Below are 25,493 nucleotides of genomic sequence, written 5' to 3'. Positions count from 1 at the left end.
AGTCTCTTTGGTAGTAAAATAAAGTTCTCATCATTTACATGAACTATGGTACTTCTCCTTATGCTAATCCAATCGATTATTATTTTATATAAAATTCAAATTTTATAATTTTATCATTAAAATTCTAATTTAATTAAATAGTCAATTTTTTTTTTGTATTTTTCTGAAGTCGGAAATGAGGCAGTCAGACTCCCGCATGCACCCGACCGGGATCCACCCGGCATGCCCATCAGGGGGCGATGCTCTGCCCGTCTGGGTCGTTGCTCTGTTGCAACCAGAGCCATTCTAGCGCCTGAGGCAGAGGCCATAGAGCAGGGGTCCCCAAACTACGGCCCGCAGGCCACATGCGGCCCCCTGAGGCCATTTATCCGGCCCGCACCGCACTTCCGGAAGGGGCACCTCTTTCATTGGTGGTCAGGGAGAGAGCACAGGATGCATCCTGTGTGCTGTATGTGGTGGCGCCACAAAGCACAGCGATGCGGGACGCACATGTCAGGGCTCTGGAAGCACGTCATATCACTTGTTACGGCTAACAGTGACAAATATGGAACCAGACACTAACCATCTCATTAGCCAAAAGCAGGCCCATAGTTCCCATTGAAATACTGGTCAGTTTGTTGATTTAAACTTACCTGTTCTTTATTTTAAATATTGTATTTGTTCCTGTTTTGTTTTTTTACTTTAAAATAAGATATGTGCAGTGTGCTTAGGGATTTGTTCATAGTTTTTTTTTTTTGTCCGGCCCTCCAACAGTCTGAGGGACAGTGAACTGGCCCACTGTGTAAAAAGTTTGGGGACCCCTGCCATAGAGCCTTCCTCAGCGCCCAGGCCAACTTTACTCCAATGGAGCCTTGGCTGCGGGAGGGGAAGAGAGAGACAGAGAGGAAAGAGAGGGGGAGGGGTGGAGAAGCAGATGGGCGCTTCTCCTGTGTGCCCTGGCCGGGAACCAAACCCAGGACTCCTGCACGCCAGGCCGACGCTCAACCACTGAGCCAACCAGCCAGGGCCTAGACATTAAATTTTATGATTTGATTAATTGATGATATTTCTATTTCAGTTTACTAAATTGACCACCAGTGATATCTAAAATGTGTAGGTACTGGCCCTAGCGAGATTGCTCAGTTGGTTAAAGCGTAGTCCCAATAGCCCAAGATTACAGGTTTGATCCCCAGTCAGGGCACATATAAGAATCTACCGATAGATACATAAATAAGTGGAACAACAAATCAATGTTTCTCTCTCTATAATCAATGAAAACCTAAATTAAATTAATAAAATATAGTAGGTATGCAACTATACCTAATAAAATATAGTAGGTATAGTTGTTATGCAACAATGATTACCCAATAGTTATGACATTTTCAAACAAATGTCTAGAAAATTAAAACTTTCAGAGATATAGTCCTTAGAACATCATTAAAGTTGATCAAGAAATTCTTAAAGCTTTAAAAAATTATCAATGTCTAGTTTTAAATTCTTTTTTTTTTTTTTAGCGAGAGGACAGGGACAGAGAAAGGCAGAGAGAGGGACAGATAGGGATAGACAGGAAGGAAAGAGATGAGAAGTATCAATTCTTCATTGCAGCACCTTAGTTGTTCATTGATTGCTTTCTCATGTGTGCTTTGACCGGGGGGGGGGGGGGGGAGGCTCCAGTAGAGCAAGTGACCCCTTTCTCAAGTCAGTAACCTTTGGGATCTAGCCGGTGACCACAGGGATTCCAACGTGGGTCCTCTGAATCCCAGTCCATTGCTCTATCCACTGCCACACTGCCTGGTCAGGCCATTTTTAAATTTCTATCATGAAATGTGGAATCACTGTTTTTTCAATTTTATTTTTTGTTGATAAATCTATTAATATAATAATAATAATAATAGTTAAATTTTTTTTGTAGGAGAGACAGAGAGAGTCAGGGAGAGGGACAGATAGGAAGGGAGAGAGATGAGAAACATCAATTCTTCATTGCAACTTTTTAGTTGTTCATTGATTGATTTCTCATATGTGCCTTGACCAGGGGGCTACAGCAGACTGAGTGACCCCTTGCTCAAGCCAGCGACCTTGGGCTCAAGCTGGTGAGCTTTGCTCAAACTTGATAAGTTCGTGCTCAAGCTGGCGACCACGGGGTCTCGAACCTGCGTCTCGAACCTGGGTCTTCCACATCCCAGTCCAACGCTTATATCCACTGCGCCACCGCCTGGTCAGGCGATAGTTAACATTTTAAATGCACTTCCTATATGCCAGACACTTCTTTGACTGCTTTCTGTATTAGCTCTTTTAACAAGTAAGAAGTATGCACAATTATTTTCATAATTTTATAAATGAAGAAAGAGGTTAAATAACTTGTCCGTGGTTACACATTTTAATGGTAGATATCTGAATCTGGACAATCTGCCTCTAAAATCCACTTTTTTCCCCCCAAAATCCACTTTCTTAACCATTACACTATGTACATGTATACAAACACACACACACACACACACACACACACACACATATACACACATACGTATGTATCTTATATAGCAAACTGTTTATTCCATAGTAAACTTATTTTGATATGTTCAAACATTTGAAAAACTGGATGAAACTAAGTGTACACTTCTGAGTAGACATGAAGGTGCTCACCCTGCCACTGAATTCACTGCAGGATGAACTAACAGGTGAAAATAAACCAGATTCATTGAGTAATTATTTTGCATATTTATAACAATTTATAAAAACAAAAATGTGCCCTAGCCAGTTGGCTCAGTGGTAGAGCATCAGCCTGGCGTACAGGAGTCCTGGGTTTGATTCCCGGCCGGGGTACACAGGAGAAGCGCCCATCTGCTTCTCCACTCCTCCCCCTCTCCTTCCTCTCTGTCTCTCTCTTCCCCTCCTGCAGCCAAGGCTCCATTGGAGCAAAGTTGACCCGGGCGCTGAGGATGGCTCCATGGCCTCTGCCTCAGGTGATAGAATGGCTTTGGTTGCAACAGAGCGGCGCCCCAGATTGGCGGAGCATTGCCCCCTGGTGGGCATGCTGGGTGGATCCCAGTCGGGCACATGCAAAAATCTGTCTGACTGCCTCCCCATTTCCAACTTCAGAAAAATTAAAAAAAATTAAAAAACCCAAAAATGTAAAGGGTATCAGAGAAAATGTCCTGAAATGAAAATTAAAAAATAATATGGATACATATTATATTTGGAATATATATATGGTTTCAAAATCAGGCCTTTTTATATAGAAAATCTCTTGGAAGTCATAGGAATGAACCTTACCTAAAGCCAGCTACCTTCCCAAATATTAAATGTTTTATATATAATATTTATATATTATAATATAATTTATATTATTACCTATTATAAATTACATGCGATTTATTATTTATATATTAAAACATATAAACGTACATAATTATACATTGTGCATAATCTCATTACATATATAAATGTGTAATATATGTGTGTGTCTACAGGTTTTACCATTTGCCGCCTTGCTTCTTCAAACGCACGCTTCTCTTCTTCTAAACGTTGTCTTGCTTCTTCTTCAGCTTGCTTCCTTCGGATTTCTTGTCTTTGTCTCTCTAATTCCTCAAAAGTTAGCTTCAGTTTTCCAGGAGAAACTGATGGGTTTTTTGCCTCGTTATTGAGTTCATCATCCTAAGAAAACATTATGAGAACCCGTCTTTTAATCATAAAGGGAAATGCTGCTAACCAACTCAACTGCTTTTTGTTCCATAAAAAAAATAAATAAATAAAAAATTACCATGACCAGTGAAAGACACTTTGCTTCCTTGAGAGATCGTTGTTGTTCTTCATATCTTAGTCCTTTATCGTCTTCATACTTGACCCTTTCTTTTTCTAGATCCTCAAAATTCTTTATTTTTCCAGATGTTTTGTGTGATTTGACAGGTACCACTGTTATAAGTAGTGAGTCATCTCCTTCCTAATTTACAAAATAGACGATTAGCATATTTATTCATAATTAAAATTTAGGTTTCATGGCACTTGACCTCCATCATTGGTGAATTTTATTACATTGCCATCAATGTTATGAAGAACAAAAATTTATATATTTTTTACAGATTTCTATTAAATTTGTAAAGTCACTGTACATTATGAGTTAATTTCTTGCAAATCTACTGCTGACAAGGTTCAAGGATCAGCTTTTTCCCTACAAGATGGTGTTAATACAGCTGTTTGAATAAAACCCCATGACATTATCTGAATTTAGCTATCTATGCACTAATGCTTACAACAGGCCTGTGAGTATATTCTAAATCAATTTGATGGTGGATGGATTCAATTTAAAAATACAAAGAAAGTTTCTCCATATGATTTTTCTCTCCATGCAAGTTTTAAAATACTTAGTAAAACTAATACTTAGTGAGAAAAATAAAACATTATTGCCAAGTGATTTATAAAACACTTTTATATTATAAACAAAACTCTTTAGCATTTGATGCTATTAAAACATTCTTAAATATATTTTAATGTATTTTAATTGGCTCTATTATATAATCTTTTGTTGCCTCTGAACTTTTTCAAAATTAAAGTGAAGAGCTATAATGTGTAACACATGCCCCTAAAATAAAATTGCTTCCAATTTATGTAGCTGTAGTTTTAGGCACACCATCAGATTGAGTTATTTTTAATTTTCTGTTAGATAAAAAACTGAAATTTTTTGTGACTGTTAAAGATTTCTTTATGGTAATAGATAATTCTTCAATCTCTACTAGTATATGATAACCAAAACAAACTATCAGGAACTCTGAGGGAAGAAGACAAATGATGAGAAGAAAACTGCCTTTTAAAACTGTTAGTTTTGCACAATCTCACCTATTAGCCACAGTTCAAGATATGTGTATATCTATCTCAAAGTGAGACATGTCTCTAACCATGAAAACAAAAGCATACTTTTCTTTAAAAACAACTAAGCTATAGTGTTCGAAAGTGCAAAAATATCGTCTTGCTTTGCAAATTATTTTTGTCCTTTTTGTTGTAGCTATATTTATAAAAAAGGAATTTTTAAATTTTAATTAAGAGATGATTTGTGAATCAAATAATTTTAGGTGACTGTTTCATTAAAGTAAGTGTCCATTTACCTCTGATGCTGATTCAGTTCCCGTATTGTTTATGTCCTCAATCTATTGAATGAGAATTTCATATCATTACATTACATCGGATTTCTGGTTTTGCTTTTAAACATATAATGGAAAAATAAATTTTCAATTTATAATAATTGAAATACTTTTATATTGTTTCAAATAAGCCAATTATATCCCTTTAAATGGAGATTAAATCTCATATTGGTTTTTGCATTTTGATATCAAGATCTAGAGAACAGTAGAGGAAGAAAAAATTAAAATAAAGCCTACCTTTGTAATTCTGGAATTTGGATAATTGACCCTTCCAAACTATTATGACCTGCCAGTGAGCTTATATAAGCAGCAATTATTAATTAAATTATCCACTTAAACTGAGGTACAGAAACATTTCTCCATTTTCTGTCTCTGCTATCATTAGCAATGAAATAACATGATAACAGTATTTTATAATAGAAATATATGTCAAAAATATAACATGGGCACTGGCCGGTTGGCTCAGAGGTAGAGCATCGGCCTGGCATGCGGGGGACCCGGGTTCGATTCCCGGCCAGGGCACATAGGAGAAGCGCCCATTTGCTTCTCCACCCCCACCCCCTCCTTCCACTCTGTCTCTCTCTTCCCCTCCCGCAGCCAAGGCTCCATTGGAGCAAAGATGGCCCGGGCACTGGGGATGGCTCCTTGGCCTCTGCCCCAGGCCCTAGAGTGGCTCTGGTCGCAGCAGAGCGACGTCCCGGAGGGGCAGAGCATCGCCCCCTGGTGGGCAGAGCGTCGCCCCTGGTGGGCGTGCCGGGTGGATCCCGGTCGGGCGCCTGCGGGAGTCTGTCTGACTGTCTCTCCCTGTTTCCAGCTTCAGAAAAAAAAAAAAAAAAAAAAAAAAAAAAAAAAAAAAAATATATATATATATATATATATATATATATATAAAACATGCAATGAAATACAGTAAAAATGGTAGGCTTTCACATGGCTAGCTTAGAAAAGGAAAAAAATTCTGGAAGTTGTAATTGTTTATATTTTGACCAAATCTTGGTAAAGAAGGCCCTCATTCAAAAACAGGGAGTTCGATTTGGCCATTACTCAATAAGACACATCAATATTAGCGTGAAGGGCAGGCTAACGTAAAAGAACAAAATGAGAAATTAGAGAAGATAGGTGATTTAAATAATGCAATGTTTGAGATCTCAGGAAAAGGAAACATAAGCAATGAGGGAAAAGTTAGAAAATGAACATTCAGATTGTTTATTTATTTATTTTTTTGTTGCAGAGAGAAAGAGAGACAGAGAGAGGTACAGATAGGGATAGACAGAAAGGAAGGGAGAAAGATGAGAAGCATCAAGTCTTCGTTGCAGCACCTTAGTTGTTCATTGATTGCTTTCTCATATGTGCCTTGACAGGGTGCCTCCGGCCAAGCCATTGACCCCTTGCTCAAGCCAGCAACCTTTGGGCTCAAGCAAGCAACCATGGAGTCATGTCTATGATCCCATGCTCAAGCCACCGACCCCGCACTCAAGCTGGTGTGCCCATGCTCAAGCTGGATGAGCCTGCAATCAAGCCAGTGACCTCGGGGTTTCGAACTTGGGTCTTCTGTGTCCCAGTCCTATGCTCTATCCACTGTGCCACTGCCTGGTCAGGCCAGATTGCTTATTGTTTTAATTTGATTTTTAACACCAACGAACAAGCCTGGAAGTAGTGTGTTCCTCACGCAGCCTAAGGGGAATTCTGTTGTACCTTGGTTCATTCTAGGAACGGCTGGCTAAGTCTGTTCTGACATCATCTCATTTGTCTATATTCTCTGTCAAGGAAGAAATAATACATTTTATTAAGATACCAAATTTTGCCTGACCTGTGGTGGCGCACTGGGTAAAGCATTGACCTGGAACGCTGAAGTCGCTGGTTCGAAACCCCAAGCTTGCCTGGTCAAGGCACATATGGGAGTTGATGCTTCCTGCTCCTCCCTCTGTTTTCTCTATCTCTTTCCTCTCTCTCTCTCTCTCTCTCTCTCTCTCTCTCTCCTCTCTCTCTAATAAAAATGAATAAATAAATAAAATAAAATCAATTAAAAAAGATAGCAAATTTCTTGAAAAATAAGTATTGTGAACAAGTCATTTAAATAAATTTATTTTATATTTTAAGTTTATTTTTAATAGTTTTGTTCAGAATAATTTGCTTTGTAACAGAATTATTTAGCACACTAATTTGCTGGGTGAAGGTTATATTGAATAATGTATTATACTAAGAAAATATTGATAATTTAGCCTGACAAGGTAGTGGAACAGTGGACAGAGTATCAACCTGGGACCCTGAGGTTACTGGCTTAAGTACAGCCTCACCAGCTTGAGTGTGGGTCGCTGGCTTGAGTGTGGGAACATAGACATGACCCCATGGTCACTAGCTTGAGCCCAAGGTCGCTAGCTTGAGCCTAAGGTCGCTGGCTTGAGCAAGGGGTCACTGGCTCATCTGGAGCCCTTGGTCAAGGCACATATGAGAAAACAATCAATGAACAACTAAAGTGCCACAACTACTACGATTTGATGCTTCTCATCTCTCTCCCTTCCTCTCTCTCACTAAAAAAAAAAGTGGATCTAATAAAATAACTACAAAATTATTTCCCTTCCAAAGGATGTTAACAATTCCTCTACAAATAATATTAACCTCTCAATAAAAAGTTCTAGGAGATATGATGGGAAGCCAGACATTGAGAATATAGGGAAGAATTTTACTTAGCCACCCTCTTAAATTCAGGAACCCCTTCTATATATAGCCTTCTTAAATATGAACTTGGCACAAGTGGATTTTTCAAGCAAATGTTAAGACTCTTCTTGGCTACTTCTTATATTCAAAGATAATTTTATTAGATTCGAGCAGAAAATGTACTTAATTAGGATTTAAAATTAGACCTTATATTTGCAAAATTAAATTGCTATTAATAGTTTATTTTGTTCTACCTAAATATTCTGAAATAATTTAATAGGCCAAAATGTCATTAACCAAGATTCTATGGCACCCTGCTATGTAGTATCAAGGGTTACTAAAGTGGTTCTTTGCCATGATTATGTTTTATTTTCATCTCTCTCTGAGTATCCTATGTTTTTATTATGTTCACACTCACCTCTTCCAACATCCACATAGTTTTTCTTTGAGAAACCACTATCTATATATTCAATGCCTGAGGTTGTTATAGGTCTTAAAGTCTAGTGAGTAATCAGTGCTTTTTGAAAAAGGCCAGCAGATTTAGAAAATGTAGACTTAGCCCGTATGCATACCCACTATTTGCTGCTAAACACCGTATATTTTAATTATATATTTTATTATAATTTCATTACCTGATTTTATAATTTATATGATAAATAAAATTGCATATAGTTGTATACTTTATCTTTAGAATTTATAATAATTATAATTTTATTCCCTTCTGAAATTTTGTTGCAAAAGATATACTAATCTTTGACAACTTGAGGTGGCAGAAGTATATACCATCCTTTCCTCAGGTAAAGAGTACATAGTCATAAAATATAGGCTTTTTCAACTATGTCTATAACATGTCTGGCATATGTCATTATTTGCCACCATGCAAGTGGTTATTGGTACCATAGAAGTGGTTATTTGAAAAGTCTGGGTAATTACATCTCTTTGACATGCAAGTATGGCATACGCTTTGCTTTCTTTGTCACTTTTCATTTTAGAAAGGCAGCAGAAGCTAGAAGGAGCATAGCAAATAGGTTTAAGACCTTAAAGAGTAAGCAAAAGAAAAATAGAAAAGCCAAGTACAATCTTGCAATTAAAATGTTTTTTAAAGAAACAATATACTGTGAAGATGCTATGTTACAACAGTTGTTAAAATATTGATGAGAGAAAGAGGGTAAATTAAAATGGTTCCACAGCATTTTATCTACATATATGTATTATTATTTAGGTGAAACATTAAGTCTTTACAGCTCACTTACTTTGTACCAGACACTGTTCTAAATGCCTTGCATTTATTAACTCGCAAAATCTTATTTGTAACTCTAGGAGATAAATACCATTATTATCTCATAAAGCTCAAAACATTAATCATCTCTTTTGATCTTCCAATGTAGATCAGGTCAAAGTGCATAAACAACATAACTATTTTCTGTCAACTTTTCAACTCTATGACTACAGATTATTTATAATATAAAATAAATATCAATATGTTAAATTTTTGTGAATCAATCAGTTCTTTATTTAAAATATAATTATGACTATTAGAAATGCAAGTTTCTGTGTCATTAGAATCATTAATATTTACAGATTAGCTTTTTCTGGAAATTATATCAGATTCTTGTGTATTTCAAAAATACTTACCAGCCTCTTTGTTCTCATGCTCTGAACTAAAATATATGGGAATTCAAAGTTCATTAAGAAACTATATAAATTACAGTAATAATACAGTACCTTAATTCTAATTTGTCTTCTGTGGCTATGGGCATCAGTTATATAAAGGAAATGGCTGTCACACATTTGTTCCCCTCTCCTATTACCATCCCCAATTTAAAATAAAATTAAACTAGCTAATAATACCATCACTAAATAAAATGTGATTTAAGTGGTTTCAAAATCTTGTGTAGAAAGATACATAAATTATGCCTTAGTGTTTGATAATAACCAAGTTTTTTTTACTTGCTATTAAATGACCAGCATTTAGGCCCTAGCCAGGTAGCTCAGTTGGTTAGAGTGTTGTCCCATTAGGCCAAGGTTGTGGGTTCAATCCCTGGTCAGTGCACATACACAACTCAAGTAATGAATGCATAAAGAGTGGAACAAATGCATGTTTCTCTTCCTCTCTCTCTCTCCTTCCTCTTTAAAATCAATCAATAAATTTTTTAAGAATTAGAAAAAAGTTTGAAAAAATAAGTAAAAGATCAGTATTTTATTAATGTGCTTGTGGACAGTTTATATGTGAAATTGCCTTACATCTTTATAAAATCCTGGAACATGTTAAGAAAAGTAAGCAATGTGGACAGTGTAAGGAATGTGGGTATAATGATAAGATGGTATATAACAAAAGTCATCTCCGTATTCAACTTTAAAATAGGCACATTCTGCCCTTATCCTTCTGGACATTTGATATTAAATATTTGTGCTTAAGATCTTGTTTTCAAGTTAGCTGCTATGTAATAGTTCATGGTATGTTAAAATATTTTAATGAGGCAACATAATGATTAGTTTTAAACTGTCAAATTAGTTTCTGAAACAAATACCAACTTAATATTTAGTGTATACCTGCTCAGCCCTTTTTGCTAATTCCCGTTGTATCTTCCTCTTTTCTAACATATCCTGCTCAATTCTGCGTTTTCGTTCCTCCTCTGTTCTCTTCCTTTCTTCCTCTTGTCTTTGTTTCTCCATTTCAGCAAATTTACCTTTAACAGTTCCTAAGAATATATGAAACATGCTTGGTATTTTGCCGTTTTTCATTTTTGCAATTTCATTTACAGTTTACCCTTCAAATTTCTTACCTGTTAGCTTCGGAACATAAGCTTTTTCTATTCTAGAAGATACCTCTTCCTCATCGTCAGAAGCAAGCATGTCTTTAATCTAGATGGTTAAATAAATTAATATAAACATGTCACAAATTTAGACTAACCACATCATACACAGAGTTTTTAAATATAGAAAATTAGTTTTTAAATATAGAAAATTATTTTAATTATAGTTAATATGAAACATGGTTAATGTGAATAATAAAATGTAAATTTAAAAAATGAAAGTATTTATACAGGAATAAAAGAAAATAAAATAACCTCCTGCTTTCTCCTGTTCCATTCTCTCTCTCTAATATATTGTTCTTTTCTTCTTTGCTTTTCATCTCTAGATCTCCTTTGATTTCTTTCTTCCCTGGCCCTCTGCATGGCTTCAAACTTATCCTTTACATCACCTTTGCCAAGTTTTGGCACATAGGTTTTTGGTACAGGTTTAGATGAAGAAAGCAGAATCTTCGTTAGAAGAAAATAAAGAGAAGAAAGTTTTTAAAAATAAGATAGGAAGAAATTAGGTAAAGATAGATCAGAATAAGCAATACAAGAAATACTTGTGGAAACAAAAAATGTAAATGAGTTTGAAATCTTTATTTGAACAATTAGAATCTGACTACTTTCTGAAATCTAAGCTCAAAAAGAAAATTATAGAAAATACAATAGTAAATATTATATTAATATATAGTCTGGAACTTCCATTTTGTACATGCATTTCCCTGAAGCTGCACCCTAGTGAAATATAAAAATCAAATACTGGATTCTAATTTAAAACGACCTGTATTTTTATCATCCTACACCCATCACTTGCTTAAAAAAATACCAAGACTAATTTCAATAGAGTAGACGAAGTTGAAAATAAAGCAAAAGTTAGGCTTTCAAGTTTAAAGCCCAATTCACACATTAATGTCCTTGCTTGTTTTCATATCGGATCTGAGCAAAACAGAGGGCCAGTCCTTTCTCACTTGCAGCTGAGATGTGCCACAGTCGTGCACAAGCAGTGACTTATATTGTTACTGCTGCACTGCCTTGCCAGAACTTCCACACACCAACATTAAAAACGTGTGAGAAATCTGCGTCATTCCAAGTAGGATGAGCTCTAAGAGGAAAATTCCCAAATGGCAAAAGAAGGAAGAATCTGGTAAAAGACTGGAGAAAAGATTTTCCTCCAGTGTAAAACCTGGAAAGCAAATTATTTTCATCATTTTTGAAAATTATGCTGATCTCTCAAAGGAGTTTCAGTAAATAAAGCTTCAGTGGCTCAGAACACCAAACCCTTTCTCCTAGTAATAATGGCAAATTGCTTAATTTATCTGGGCATACCCAGCCTCTACAGTATTTTATTCATGTAAGGTGTCTCTGGGCATTTAAGGTTTTTTAACGTTTATAACTTTGGGGTGTCACCAAATTTGGGAGTGAGCTCTTATGACAACTCTCAGTAACTGCAGAAAATGGCTAAGAGAAGTTGTATTGCAGCTGCTGGAGGATGCGCTTAAAAGGAACCTCCCCTGAAAGGGAAGTACGCTCCTTCCTAAGAGTATACATCAAATCATTTTTCAATGGAAAAAAGTTACTTCTAAGACTTGCCAAGATATTAAAATTCTATTCAAGATACCGCCCATCATGTCCACTTCACTATCATTTGCAAATTTAGTAATCATGATTTCTAGATTAGAACCCAAGTGAAAATGCAGGGCCCAAGACCAGCCTATGAATTTTACTTCTTACGTTATTTATCTTGACACTATGTTACTATGAACTTCTCAAGATGACCTTTCCACTAAACAATTGCCCTTTCTACCTTATGTTTCCTTATGTTTGTACAGTCAACCCTGTGTTTCTCCCATTATTTTTTTAGTTATGATTTTAATTTGTGTTTACATAGATTCAAGTATCCCACTGAATATATATCTCCCCCCACTTCCTTAGTCTCCCATTATTTTTACTTTTGAGACTTACCTCAGCCTTTTGAGAAATATCATTCATGTTTGCTCTGTGTGGTCTTGGGGTGATTATGAAGCTTTGTATATTTTTGCACCTGAAAAAATATATTAGTATTGAATAACAATTTTTAATGACTTAATTTGTAAAATGTGCTATGCATGTTTGTGAACAATAATAGCATGTTAATTGCTCTTTAAGAAATACTGACATTATTCAGGCAAGTACTAAACTAATAACCCTCAGCTTCTTTTCCCAAGATTTAGGGTACAGAAGGTACAAGATGCCTGGTATTGAAAGACCTTTGTAAGTTTATGATCCAAAAAAAAAGCTTTGTGAAAATATCTAGTTCACTTGCAAAGAATCTGTATTCTGTAGTTATTAGGTGTATTATTCTATAAATATCAACCAGGTCAAGGTGGTTGTGTTATTTAAATTTCTATGTCCTTACCTTTTTTCTGTTTAGTTTTATCAGTCTTCAACTATGTGGAATTGTCTGTTCTTCTAATTCTGTCATTTCTATCTCATGTAATTCTGAACTCTTTTAAGTACATATATATTATGATTGTAATTTCTTCTGTTTGAATTGACTTTTTCATCAGTATGAAATTTCCCTCTTTTTACCTCATTCCCTTGAACTTACCTAATATTAAAATAACCCCATCAACCTTCTTTAGCTTGGTTTCCATGGCATATAATTTTCTAGCCATTAATTTTCAACTTATCTCTGTCTTCATATGCACGTACATCTCTTAGACACAGAATACAATTGGATTTCGATTTATTTATTTTTTAATTTTTATTTTTTTAGTGTGTGTGTGTGTGTGTGTGTGAGAGAGAGAGAGAGAGAGAGAGAGAAATAGGGACTGACAGGGACAGACAGACGGGAAGGGAGAGAGATGAGCATCAACTCATAGTTGTGGCACTTCAGTTGTTCACTGATTGCTTTCTCCTATGTGTCTTGACCAGGGGGCTCCAGCTGAGCCAGTGACCCCTTGCTCAAGCCAGTGACCTTGAGCTCAAATCAGTGATGACCTTGAGCTTCAAACCAGTGACCTTAGGGCTCAAGCCAGCAATCATGGGGTCATGTCTATGATCCTACGCTCAAGCCAGTGAACTTATAGTTTTAAACCTGGTTCCTCAGCATCCCAGGCCAATGCTCTATCCACAGTGCCTCCACCTGGTCAGGCTGGACTTTGCTTTTTAAAAAAATCAATTCTGATAATCTTTGCAGTGTTTAGTCTTTAACATTTCATTTAATTACTTATATGAATAGACTTAAGTCTACCGTTTGTTTGTTTCTTTTTTTTGTGACAGAGACAGAGAGAGACAGACAGGGACAGACAGACAGGAAGGGAGAGAAATGAGAAGCATCAATTCTTCATTGCGGCACCTTAGTTGTTCATTGACTGCTTTCTCATTCGTGCCAATGACCAAGTAACCCCTGCTCAAGCCAGTAACCTTGGGCTCAAACTGGTGAGCCTTGCTCAAACCAGATGAGCCCACACTCAAGCTGATGACCTCAGGGTTTTGAACCTGGGTCCTCCGTGTCCCAGTCCAATGCTCTATCCACTGTGCCACCGCCTCGTTAGGCTACCGTTTTTTTCTTTATTTCCCCCCTCTCTTTTTGTTCCTTTATTACTCTTTTCCTGCCTACTTCTGGATTAACTGAATACTTTTTAGAGTTTTATTGTAATTTATTTATTGGGGTTAAAATAAAAATAAAACAGCTTTACTAAGATATAGCTGACATTCAATAAACTACACTTTAAAAAAATTTTTTTTATTGATCTTAGAGAGATGGGAGAGGGAGAGAGAGAGAGAGAAAATATGTGGATTTGTTGTTACATTTATTTATAAATTCATTGATTTTTTTTTAACAGGGACAGAGAGAGAGTGAGTCAGAGAGAGGGATAGATAGGGACAGACAGATAGGAATGGAGAGAGATGAGAAGCATCAATCATCAGTTTCTCATTGCAACACCTTAGTTGTTCATTGATTGCTTTCTCATATGTGCCTTGACCACGGGCCTTCAGCAGACTGAGTGACCCCTTGCTCGAGCCAGCGACCTTGGGTCCAAGCTGGTGAGCTTTTTTTGCTCAAGCCAGATGAGCTCGTGCTCAAGCTGGCAACCTCGGGGTCTCGAACCTGGGTCTTCCACATCCCAGTCCGACACTCTATTCACTGCGCCATTGCCTGGTCAGGCTAAACTACACTTTTTGAAAGCTCACAATTTGATTAGTTCTGACATCTGTATATACCCAAGACACCATCACCACAATCAAAATATTGAATCTACACATTACCCCCAAATGTTTCTCAGACACATTACCTCCCTCCTGTTCTTGCCCCCCCACACACACACCAGGCAGATATGCTTTCTGTCACTATAGATCAAATTTTCTATAAATGGAATCATATAGTATATACTCTATCATCTGGCTTCTTTCACCCAGCATAATTATTTTGAGGTTCATCCATGTTGTTGCATATATCAACAGTTCATTCTTTTTATTATTATATAACACTATTTTTATATACCACAATTTGTTAACCATTCATTTTGTATTTTTTTATTTTTCCAAAGTTAGAACTGAGGAGGCAGTCAAGTTCCCACATGCACCCGACCAGGATCCACCCGGCATACCCGCCAGGGGGCAATGCTCTGCCCATCTGGGTGGGGTGTTGCTCCATTGAGGCGGGAGCCATTCTAGCGCCTGAGGCAGAGGCCATGGAGCTGTCCTCGGCGCCCAGGCCAACTTTGCTCCAATGGATCCTTGGTTGCAGGAGGGGAAGAGAGAGAGAGGAAGGAGAGGGGGAAGGGTGAAGAAGTAGATGGATGCTTCTCCTGTGTTTCCTGACAGAGAATCTAATCCAGGACTTTTTTTTTTTTTTTTTTTTTTTTTAATCCAGGACTTTTACAAGCCGAGCCAACACTCTACCACTGAGCCAAATGGCCAGGCCAATCATTCATTTTTTTGATGGATATTAAGGTTTTTTTTCAGTTACTATCAAGTTGTTAAGAATATTCTTGTACAATTCTAACTGTGGACATGTGCTTTTTTATTGCTCTTGGGTAAATAAAGTGTAATGGCTAGGCCTTGTACTTGATGTATGTTCCACATTTTAAGAAACAGCTAAAATGTTTACTATGTGCTTGTATCATTTTATCTTCCCACCAATAGTGTTTGAGAGCTATACTTTATATCTGCATTGATACTTTGTATGGTCTTCTTAATATCAGACATTCTAAAGGTGTGTAATGACATCACATTATAGTTTTAATTTGCATTTCCCTTATAACTAATGGTATTAAACATCTTCTGACATATTCCTTTTCTATCTGTAAACATTCATTGGTGGAAGTATCTCTTCAAATCACTTGCCCATTTCATCACTGGTTTATTTTTCCATTTTAAGTTTTGAGAATACTTTATATATTCTAAATACAAAACCCATATTAGGTTTATAACTGGCAAAAATTTTTTCCCACTCTTTGACTTGTATTTTCATTTTCATTTGTTTTTAAAGGTTTTTTTTATTGATTAATTTTTAGAGAGAGAGAGGGCAAGAAGCATCAACTCATAGTTGTTTCCTTTTAGTTGTTCATTGATTATTTCTCATATGTGCCTTGACTGGGGTAAGCCAGGATTTTGAACCGGCAACCTCAGCGTTCCAGGTTGACTCTCTATCCACTGCGCCAACACAGGTCAGGCAGTCTTTTCATTTTCTTAACAGTGTCTTTTGAAAAGCATAAATTCTTCATTTTGATAAAGTTCACTATATCAATATTTACTTTCATGGTTTGTGTTTTTGCTGGTTTTTTTTTTTTTTTTTATGTGCCTTGACCACGGGCCTTTAGCAGACCAAGTAACCCCTTGCTTGAGCCAGCGACATTGGGCTCAACCAGATGAGCCCTCGCTCAAGCTGGCGACCTCGGGGTCTCGAACCTGGGTCCTCGGCATCCCAGTCCGATGCTCTATCCACTGCGCCACCACCTGGTCAGGCCATGGTTTGTGTTTTTGATGTTGTACTGGCCTGGCATAATCACAAAGAACTGATGCTTTTTTCCTAAAAGTTTTTTGTGTTTTTTTTTTTTATTTTCCTGAAGCTGGAAACCGGGAGGCAGTCAGACAGACTCCTGCATGTGCCCGACCGGGATCCACCCGACATGCCCACCAGGGGGCGATGCTCTGCCCATCCGGGGCATTACTCTGTTGTGACCAGAGCCACTCTAGCGCCTGGGGCAGAGGCCAAGGAGCCATCCTCAGCGCCCGGGCCATCTTTTGCTCCAATGGAGCATCGGCTGTGGGAGGGGAAGAGAGAGACAGAGAGGAAGGAGAGGGGGAGGGGTGGAGAAGCAGATGGGCACTTCTCTTGTGTGCCCTGGCCGGGAATCGAACCCAAGACTCCTGCACGCCAGGCCAATGCTCTACCACTGAGCCAACCGGCCAGGGCTCTAAAAGTTTTATAGTTTTAAGTTAATGCACTTACATTTTTTATCCATTTTGAGTTAATTTTTGTAATATGGTGCAAGTTCATTTTTTTCACATGAATAACAATTTTTCCAGGAATATTTATTGAAAAAATGTATCATTTCTCCACTGAAATGCTTTTGTATCTTTGTCAAAAATCAATTAACCTGTATGTGTGAGTCTATTTCTGGAGCCTCTATTCTGTTCCATTAATCAATTTGTCTCTCTTGATGCCAATATCACACTGCTTTCTTTCTTTTTTAAACTATCATTACTAAGCTTTGATTAGTGTACCTTATAGGCTTGATTATTGTGCTTTATAATAAACTTTGGAAAAAGGTAGTGTAACTCTGGCTTTGTTCCTCAGTTATTTTAGCTATTTTAGGTCCTTTGCATTTATATAATATATAAATTTTAGAATTATATTTTCAATTTCTGTAAAAATACCTGCTGAGATTAAATTTTTTTTAATTTATTGACTTTTAGAGAGAGAGAGAGGAAGGGAGAGTGAGAGAGAAAGAGAGAGAGAAACATCAATTTGTTGTTTCATTTAGTTATGCTTGATTCCTGCATGTGCCCTGACTGGGATCAAACCTGCAACCTTGACGTGTATTGAGTCAATGTTCTAACCAACTGAGCTATCTGGCCAGGGTACCTGCTGAGATTTTTATTGGGACTGATTCTGTAGATAAATTTGGCAAGAATTGACATCTTCATAATATTGAATGTTATGATCAAAGAACATACTATATCTCTCCTTTCATTTACATCTTCTATCATTTTTTCTCAGAAATGTTTTATAGTATTCAGCATGGAAGACCATATCTTCTGTGAGACTTATCTCAAAATAATTTTATATTTGTTGATGCTATTGTAAATGGTGTTGTTTTGAGATTTCAATTGTTCATTGTCTATTGCTAGTATATAAAAATATAATTTATTTTTGTATTCTGATCTTATATACTGCTACTTACTATAGTAAGTTATTAATTACATTTTTTTTAGCTTTCACCATATTTTCTACATAGACACGTTTGTTTGTTTGGTAAAATTGGTAAAATTTGGATGACTTTTATTCCTTCTTTCTGGCTTGATTTTATTAGCTAGAACTTCCAGTATTTGTTAAATAGAAGTAATGAGATTAGAATTATTTGTCTTGTTCCTGATCCTAGGGGAAAATGTTCTTTCACCATTAAGTGTGATTTTAGCTACAGATTTTTTTCCTAGATGCCCTATACCAGATTAAATTCCTTTCTACTCGTATTATACTGGAGTGATTTCAGGAATGGATGTTGAATCTAATCTAATGCCTTTCTTGTGTCTCTTAATTATATACAGGCAGTTCCTAGGTTACAAACAAGGTAGGTTCTGTAGATTTGTTGTTAAGTTGAATTTGTATGTAAGTTGGAACAGGTACATTTACCTATCAAATGCAAGTTAGATGTTTGTCTTAACATAGTATTTATTTTATACCTTTCTGTGCATATAAATACTTAAACATTTTCCAACCTACAGAACCTATCTTGTTCGTAACTTAGGGACTGCCTGTAGTTTTTATTTTTATTATGTTGAATTAATTACTTTTAAATGTTAAATAAACTTCCTTTAAATTTTTTTAAAAATTATTTTCGAGAGAGAGAGAAAGAGAAACATCAATTTGTTGTTCCACTTATTTATGCACTGACTGGTGCTTCTTACGTGCCCTGATGGGATGGGACCTGCAACCTTGGTGTGTCAGGACAATGCTCTAACCAGCTGAGCTACGTGGCCAGGGCTAAATAACGTTTATTGCTAACAGTTCTGGAGGCTGGAAAGTTCAAGATTAATGTGCTGGCAAATTCAGCATCTGGTGAAGGCCTCCTTCCTGATTCAGAGATGGCTGTCTGTTAGCTATGTCCTTACATAGCAGAAAAACCTCAAATGTTAAATAAACCTTCCATTCCTAGGATAAACTTTATTTGGTCATGATGCAGTATCCTTCTGGCATACTATCAGATTCAATTTGATAAAATTTTGTTAAGAAGTTTTGCATCCACGTTTGCGAGGAATATGGGTCTGTGGTTTTATTTTCTTGTAATATCTGCCTTTGTTAACACAGTAATACTTCTCTCACAAACTGAGTTGGGAAGTATTTTCTCTTCTTTAGTTCTCTGTCAGAGTGTATGCAGAATTGGTATTATTATTTCCTTAAATGTTTACAAGAATCTCCCAAAGAAGCTGTCTTGGGCTAAAGTTTTCTTTGTGGGAGAAGGTGTGTGATGGAGGTAAGCGGGTCTTGATTCCATGTAACTATTAACAAAGTCCTAACTGTTGTTGTTTAATGGGTCTATGGGTTCTTGTACATTATTAGCAACAATTACCTAATAAAATCAGGCCATACATGGATGAGACTGTGTCATTAACCAAGATTATGAGAAATCTAATTCTATGTGCCTGAGATAAAAATAACAAATAGTTATATTCGCTTACCTGAGCCATTCCATCATATCTAGATTCGACATTTTTTCTTGTATAATCAACAAAACCTACCCTTAATTCTCAGTTTCTCAAACCTTAGAGTTATTTCTGGTTTATTTTTCTATATTCCCTAAATTTTAATAGGTTGTCAAGATTTGTGAATGTTGCTTTTTTCAAATGTATTCTCCAATTTTACTTCACTATTTCCATTGCCTCCATACTAAAAAAGGCTTCATCTCACATTTTGATTACCACAATTTGATAATCAGGCTAAATCCAAATTTCAATTCTGTTGCTTCCTAGACAAGATAACATATGTAAAGACTCTAGAATAATACCTAACAGTAGATATCAATAATTTTGATTCATTTTATTATTCATGGTCTCCCTCACTACAATGTACCCTCTTCAGTAAAAATCTACAATTCCCTGCAATTGAACAAAAACAAATAACATAATATTTGTGTAATTTAAAAGAGTAATACCAAAGGGTGTAAAGAAAACTTGAGCAATCTCACATAGGATTATAGAGATTGGTCATTTTAGCTGAATTAATTGGCCAGAATGAACTTCAGAAGACTTTTTTTTCCTGATGAAATGACAGAAAATAGTGTCACTTGGTGACAGAGAAGAATTAGCCTGTCAAGAGAATAAATGAATCAGCTAGCTCTCTTCATCTAATTTTTTTTAAATTTTCAAATTATATCTTGACTTATTTATAGAATCAGAACAAAATAAGATTGATTTTTACAGCTTACTGAGTAAACCCACTTAGAATAGTTCTTTAAATGTCATTTTAGTATTCTGAGATTCTCGTTTTAAAATTCCATGAAAACTTGAACAGTACTAAACCTTAACTTTTTTGGTTAAAATATATATAAGCAAATGATCCTTTGCTGACAGTTTGCTTTGTTCTACATTTTGAGAATAAAAAATTTTTAGAATAAATTTGACTATGTTTAGTTGATGAACTTCACAGGCCAGAACTCTGTTCCACAGTCGCTGATTGTATTGTCTAATCTAAACCTGCTATCTCACTAACACACCCCTACATCACAATATGAAAAAAATAGCTGTCAGAAGAGATGGTGTTTGGGAGGGCTGGGTGCGAAAGGTAAAGGGGTTAAGAAAGAACAAAACATTTATAGACAAGACAACAATTCAGGGATTGCAGGAGAGAAAGGGGATGGGGGAGGTGAAAGGGGTAGAGAGGGAATACGTGATAATAGAGACTTGACTTGGGGTGGTGAACACACAATGCAATATACAGATGATGTAGAATTGTGCACCTAAAACCTGTATAATTTTATTAAACCAATGTCACCACAATAAAGTCAATAAAAAATTTTAAAATATGAAAAAAATTAATGATGAAAATAATCCAAGCTATCATTTATTAGGCCTTTACTGTGTGTCAGGTAAGGCACCAAGTAGTTAACAAGCATTACTTCATTTACTCCCCACAGAACCTTTTAAGGAAATTCTATTATCAAACCCTGTATCAAAAAAATATATATCCAGTTGGGGGGGTGGAGATTGGAGGATGGGAGCAAAGGGGATGGAGGTGGGGTGGAGGGAGACTTTACATGGGGTACGGGGGGGGCATGATGCAGTAAAGGATGTTACATTGAATGGGACACTTGCAACCATGTCAACAAAATTAATTAAATATAAAAATTTTTAATTAAAAAAATAATCCAAGCCCAGTAATTTAAAATTTCTTAAAATATTAGTACAAGAATAATGTCTTAGGGCCCTGGCCGGTTGGCTCAGCGGTAAAGCGTCGGCCTGGCGTGCGGGGGACCCGGGTTCGATTCCCTGCCAGGGCACATAGGAGAAGGGCCCATTTGCTTCTCCACCCCCCCCCTTCCTCTCTATCTCTCTCTTCCCCTCCTGCAGCCAAGGCTCCATTGGAGCAAAGATGGCCCGGGCGCTAGGGATGGCTCCTTGGCCTCTGCCCCAGGCGCTAGAGTGGCTCTGGTCGCAGCAGAGCGACGCCCCGGAGGGGCAGAGCATCGCCCCCTGGTGGGCAGAGCAACGCCCCTGGTGGGCGTGCCGGGTGGATCCCGGTCAGGCGCATGCGGGAGTCTGTCTGACTGTCTCTCCCCGTTTCCAACTTAAGAAAAAAAAAAACAAAAAAAAAAAAAAAAAAAGAATAATGTCTTAGAGTTTATCTAATAAAATTTGAAGTCTTCTGTAAATTATTACAGCTGGGAAAACAGAGACTTAGAAAAGTGATGGGACTAGCTTAAAACCACACAATGAATGAGTGGTGTACATAGGATAAAAAACAGGAAGTCTGTCTACAGAGTCTGCATTCTTACCCATTGTGTTATGCTCATGCCAAGAAAGCAGTACAACGGGTGTGTGTGGTGGGGGTGGGGTCGTGGGAAGGGAATACCAACTCATTCATAAGGCTTTACCTACTGGTAAAATCGACAGAACCTTTTATCCAATTATTTGAGAACCACAATCCTGAGCAGTAGAAATATGCTGGAAGCCAAAAAGGCAGGATTGATAGTATTTTCTATATTTAGTGAATTTGTAATTTTTAGCTGGCAACTGGCAGTAGAACATGGTGATGATGGATAACTGAGGAACAGATATTTTGTCCCATGTGAGCTGTACAGGGTTTTTATTTAAATTACTTTAGTTCCTTTTTTTTCTTTTTCTTTTTTTTTTTTTTTTTTAGCAAGAGAGAGAGAGAGACAGGAAGGAAAAGAGATGAGAAGCATCAACTCATACTTGTGGCACTTAGTTGTTCATTGATTGTTTCTCATACGTGCAATCAATAACCAGGGGGATCCAGCAAAACCAATGACCCCTTGCTCAACCCAGAGACCTTGGGCTCAAACCAGCAACCCTGTGCTCAGGCTGGAGACCTTGGGGCTTTGAACCTGGGCCCTCAGGATCCCAGATCAACACTCTATCCACTGCGCCACCACCTGATCAGGCTAAAATACTTCATTTTCTTTTAAATTGATATATGCTAGCAGCTTTCCACCAAGAATTACCTGGAGTTAAGAAGATCACAGAATTAGGTTTTCAAATGATTCTTGGGTACTAAATGCAATACAGCTATCTCAGACTGTTATGGTTTAGAATTCACTTAGCGAACTAATTCATGCTTGATCAAGTTAGGGCTGTTTTGATTTCTGATTATTAAATACTCAAGTCAGTGATGTGCAAGTAGCACTCCCATTGTTGTAAATGACAATGAAGAATCAAGTAACAGTATTCATGCACATGTAATCCTCTTGATTAAGATAAATACAGATATATCTTGTCATTCTGTTAAATTGTCAAAAGTACAGAAGGTTTCTGACAGAACGGAACATGATTTAACATTAATATTCAGTACCCCTAGATCAATTAAATTCACATTTAGTTGTATAATGGCAGTTAGGATTTTAGTTTTATGAAGGCTTTTAAAAGTATTTATTGATTCCAGCAAAATTATACATGGACTCTGAAATATTCAAAAATTAGTTGAATAACATACATTTTAGTGAATCTCAACACTAAACCATACAACCATCATGGACATTTTTGTGGAAAGGAGTCACAGACGCTGACCTTTCAAGTCCAGGAATGGACCCATAATGCTCTTTAAACTGCAGCTGAGCCTGACCAGGCGGTGGCACAGTGGGTAGAGCATCGGACTGGGACACGGAAGACCAAGGTTTGAAATCCCAAGGTTGCCATCTTCAGCACACGGTCACCGGCTTGAGCAAGGGGTCACTCACTCCACTGTAGCCACCCCCCACCCCAGTCAAGGCACATATGAGGAAGCAATCACTGAACAGCTAAAAAGCTGCAATTAGAATTGATGATTCTAATCTCTCTCCCTTCCTGTCTGTCTGTCCCTATCTGTCCCTCTCTCTGACTCTCTATTTGTCTCTATCAAAAAGAAAATAAACTGCAGCTGAAAACTTTCAGTTCCCGCAAATCCTCTCCTTTCTGCCTCCTACTGCCCGCTCTCCACTCCCACTGCACAATGCTCTCGATACTCCTGCCCTTCCTCCCAGAAGGGCACACGTACCTTCCACTCTGCCCAAAATACCTCCTCTTATAGCAACCAACTAGCGACCATACCTTGGACTAAGTAAAAGCTGCTCGATATATAAATGATCATTATTATTTGTGATGAAATGTGTATTATGAAATAAAAATTCATAACAAATGACATATACAGGTTCAATCTTGTCATAACTTTCCATAAACCTTCTCATACAAAAATTTACAAAGTTTAGTATTTTCAATTTGATAAAAAATTCAAAAGAACTTAAAATCATACAAACTTTATTGCTTAAGGACAATATATTTTGTAACAAAATATACAAAATTATAAATATAGTATAATAATAATCTCTCCATTAATTGTTGATTTTTCAAACACATCAGGAAAGTCATGCCTGACTAGGTGGTGGTGCAGTGAATAGAGCATCTGCCTGGAATGCTGAGGACCCAAGTTCGAAACCTCAAGGCCGCTGGCTTGAGCATGGCCTCATCCAGCTTGAGTGCAGGGTTGCCAGCTTGAACGTAGGATCATAGACATAACCCCATGGTGGCTAGCTTGAAGCCCAAGGCTGCTGACTTAAGCCCAAAGTCACTGGCTTGAGCAAGGAGTCACTTGCTTTTCTGGAGCTCTCTGATCATGACACATATGAGAAAGCAATCAATACACAACTAAGGTGCCGCAACAAAGAATTGATGCTTCTCATCCCTCTCCCTTCCTGTCTGTCTGTCCCTATCTCTCTCTCTCTCTCTCTCTCTCTCTCTCTCTCTCTCTCTCTCACTACAAAGAAAAAAAAAAAGAAAGTCATGACGATCGAAGCAGTAGAGTTACAGCAAGAAAATTTGGATTAGAGTTTCTATTTAGGTCACTTATTAGATGTATTGTCTTGGAAAGCCAGGTAACTTCTGTGAACTTCAGTTTTATATGTAAAATTGACATATTAATGATTTTCTTTACATTGTCAAATGAAATGGACTTCTTCTGAACTTCATTGCTACACCTGACACTCCTGGTAACTCCTCTATTTTTTGTTTTAATTTATTGATTGATTTTAGAGAGACAGAAAGAGAGGAAGGGAGATCACGAGAAAGAAAGAAGCATTCATTTGTTGTTCCACTTAGGTGTGTGTTCATTGGTTGCTTCCCGTATGTGTCCTGACCAGGTCTTGAACACTCAGCGTGGTGTTTTGGGACAACATCTAATTCACTGAGCTAACCTGCCAGGGCCCCTCCTCCATTCTTGAATCCCTTTTTGCATGGCTCCATTCTCTCCCTGTATTTTCATGTCTCTGACCATTCCTCCCTGGTCTTCTTTGAGGGCTTCTTTGCCTCTCTAGACTTCTTTTTGTTTTAATCTTATTTAGATAATCAGTTTTAATGGGGTGACATCGATCAATTAGAGCACATAGATTCTGAGAAAACATCTCCAGATCATTTTGACATTTGATTATGTTGTATACCCATCACCCAGTGTCAAATTGTCCTCCACCATCTCTTATTTGGTTTTCTTTCTGCCCCTCCCCTCCCTCTCCTCCGTTCCCCTCCTCCTGGTAATCACCGCACTCTTGTCCATGTAAATGAGTCTCAATTTTGTGCCCCATCTATGTATGGAATCATACAGTTCTTAGTTTTTTCTGATTTACTTATTTCACTCAGTATAATGTTATCAAGATCCATTCATTTTGTCATAAGTGATCCTATGTCATCATTTCTTATGGCTGAGTAGTATCTCATAGTATATATGTACCACATCTTCTTTATCCAGCCATCTATTGAAGGGCTTTTTGGTTGTTTCCATTCCATGTCTGGGCCACTGTAAACAATGCTGTGATGAACATGGGGTTGCATGAGTCTTTACGTACCAATGTTTTTGAGTTTTGGTGGTATATACCCAGTAGAGGGATTGCTGGGTCATATGGTAGTTCTGTTCTTAATTTTTGAAGAACCATCATAAATTCTTCCATAGTGGTTGTACTACTTTACATTCCCACCAACAGTGAATGAGGGTTCCTTTTTCTCCACAGCCTCT

General features: G+C 37.2%; 1 protein-coding gene across 5 annotated transcripts in view; it reads right to left on the bottom strand.

The window, feature by feature from the left end:
* NEXN (nexilin F-actin binding protein) overlaps positions 1 to 25,493 on the bottom strand; it is a 60,884-nt gene that overhangs the window by 10,012 nt on the left and 25,379 nt on the right. For 2 of the 5 annotated variants that reach the window (XM_066376603.1, XM_066376602.1), the window contains exons 2-8: positions 12,533 to 12,611; positions 10,844 to 11,035; positions 10,559 to 10,637; positions 10,326 to 10,474; positions 5,079 to 5,120; positions 3,740 to 3,919; positions 3,457 to 3,633 (exon numbers count right to left, since the gene is read on the bottom strand). In XM_066376603.1, coding sequence (XP_066232700.1) covers positions 3,457 to 3,633; positions 3,740 to 3,919; positions 5,079 to 5,120; positions 10,326 to 10,474; positions 10,559 to 10,637; positions 10,844 to 11,035; positions 12,533 to 12,559 — 846 coding nt within the window. In that variant the 5' untranslated portion in view covers positions 12,560 to 12,611. The remainder of the gene's footprint in view (positions 1 to 3,456; positions 3,634 to 3,739; positions 3,920 to 5,078; positions 5,121 to 10,325; positions 10,475 to 10,558; positions 10,638 to 10,843; positions 11,036 to 12,532; positions 12,612 to 25,493) is intronic. The other 3 variants (XM_066376607.1, XM_066376606.1, XM_066376605.1) reach the window with 2 other exon arrangements.

This window comes from Saccopteryx leptura, chromosome 3, assembly GCF_036850995.1.
Source record: "Saccopteryx leptura isolate mSacLep1 chromosome 3, mSacLep1_pri_phased_curated, whole genome shotgun sequence".
Classification (NCBI taxonomy): Eukaryota; Metazoa; Chordata; class Mammalia; order Chiroptera; family Emballonuridae; genus Saccopteryx; species Saccopteryx leptura.
The sequence above is the reverse complement of the archived record's forward strand: the minus strand, read 5'-3'. Positions and strand labels throughout refer to the sequence as shown.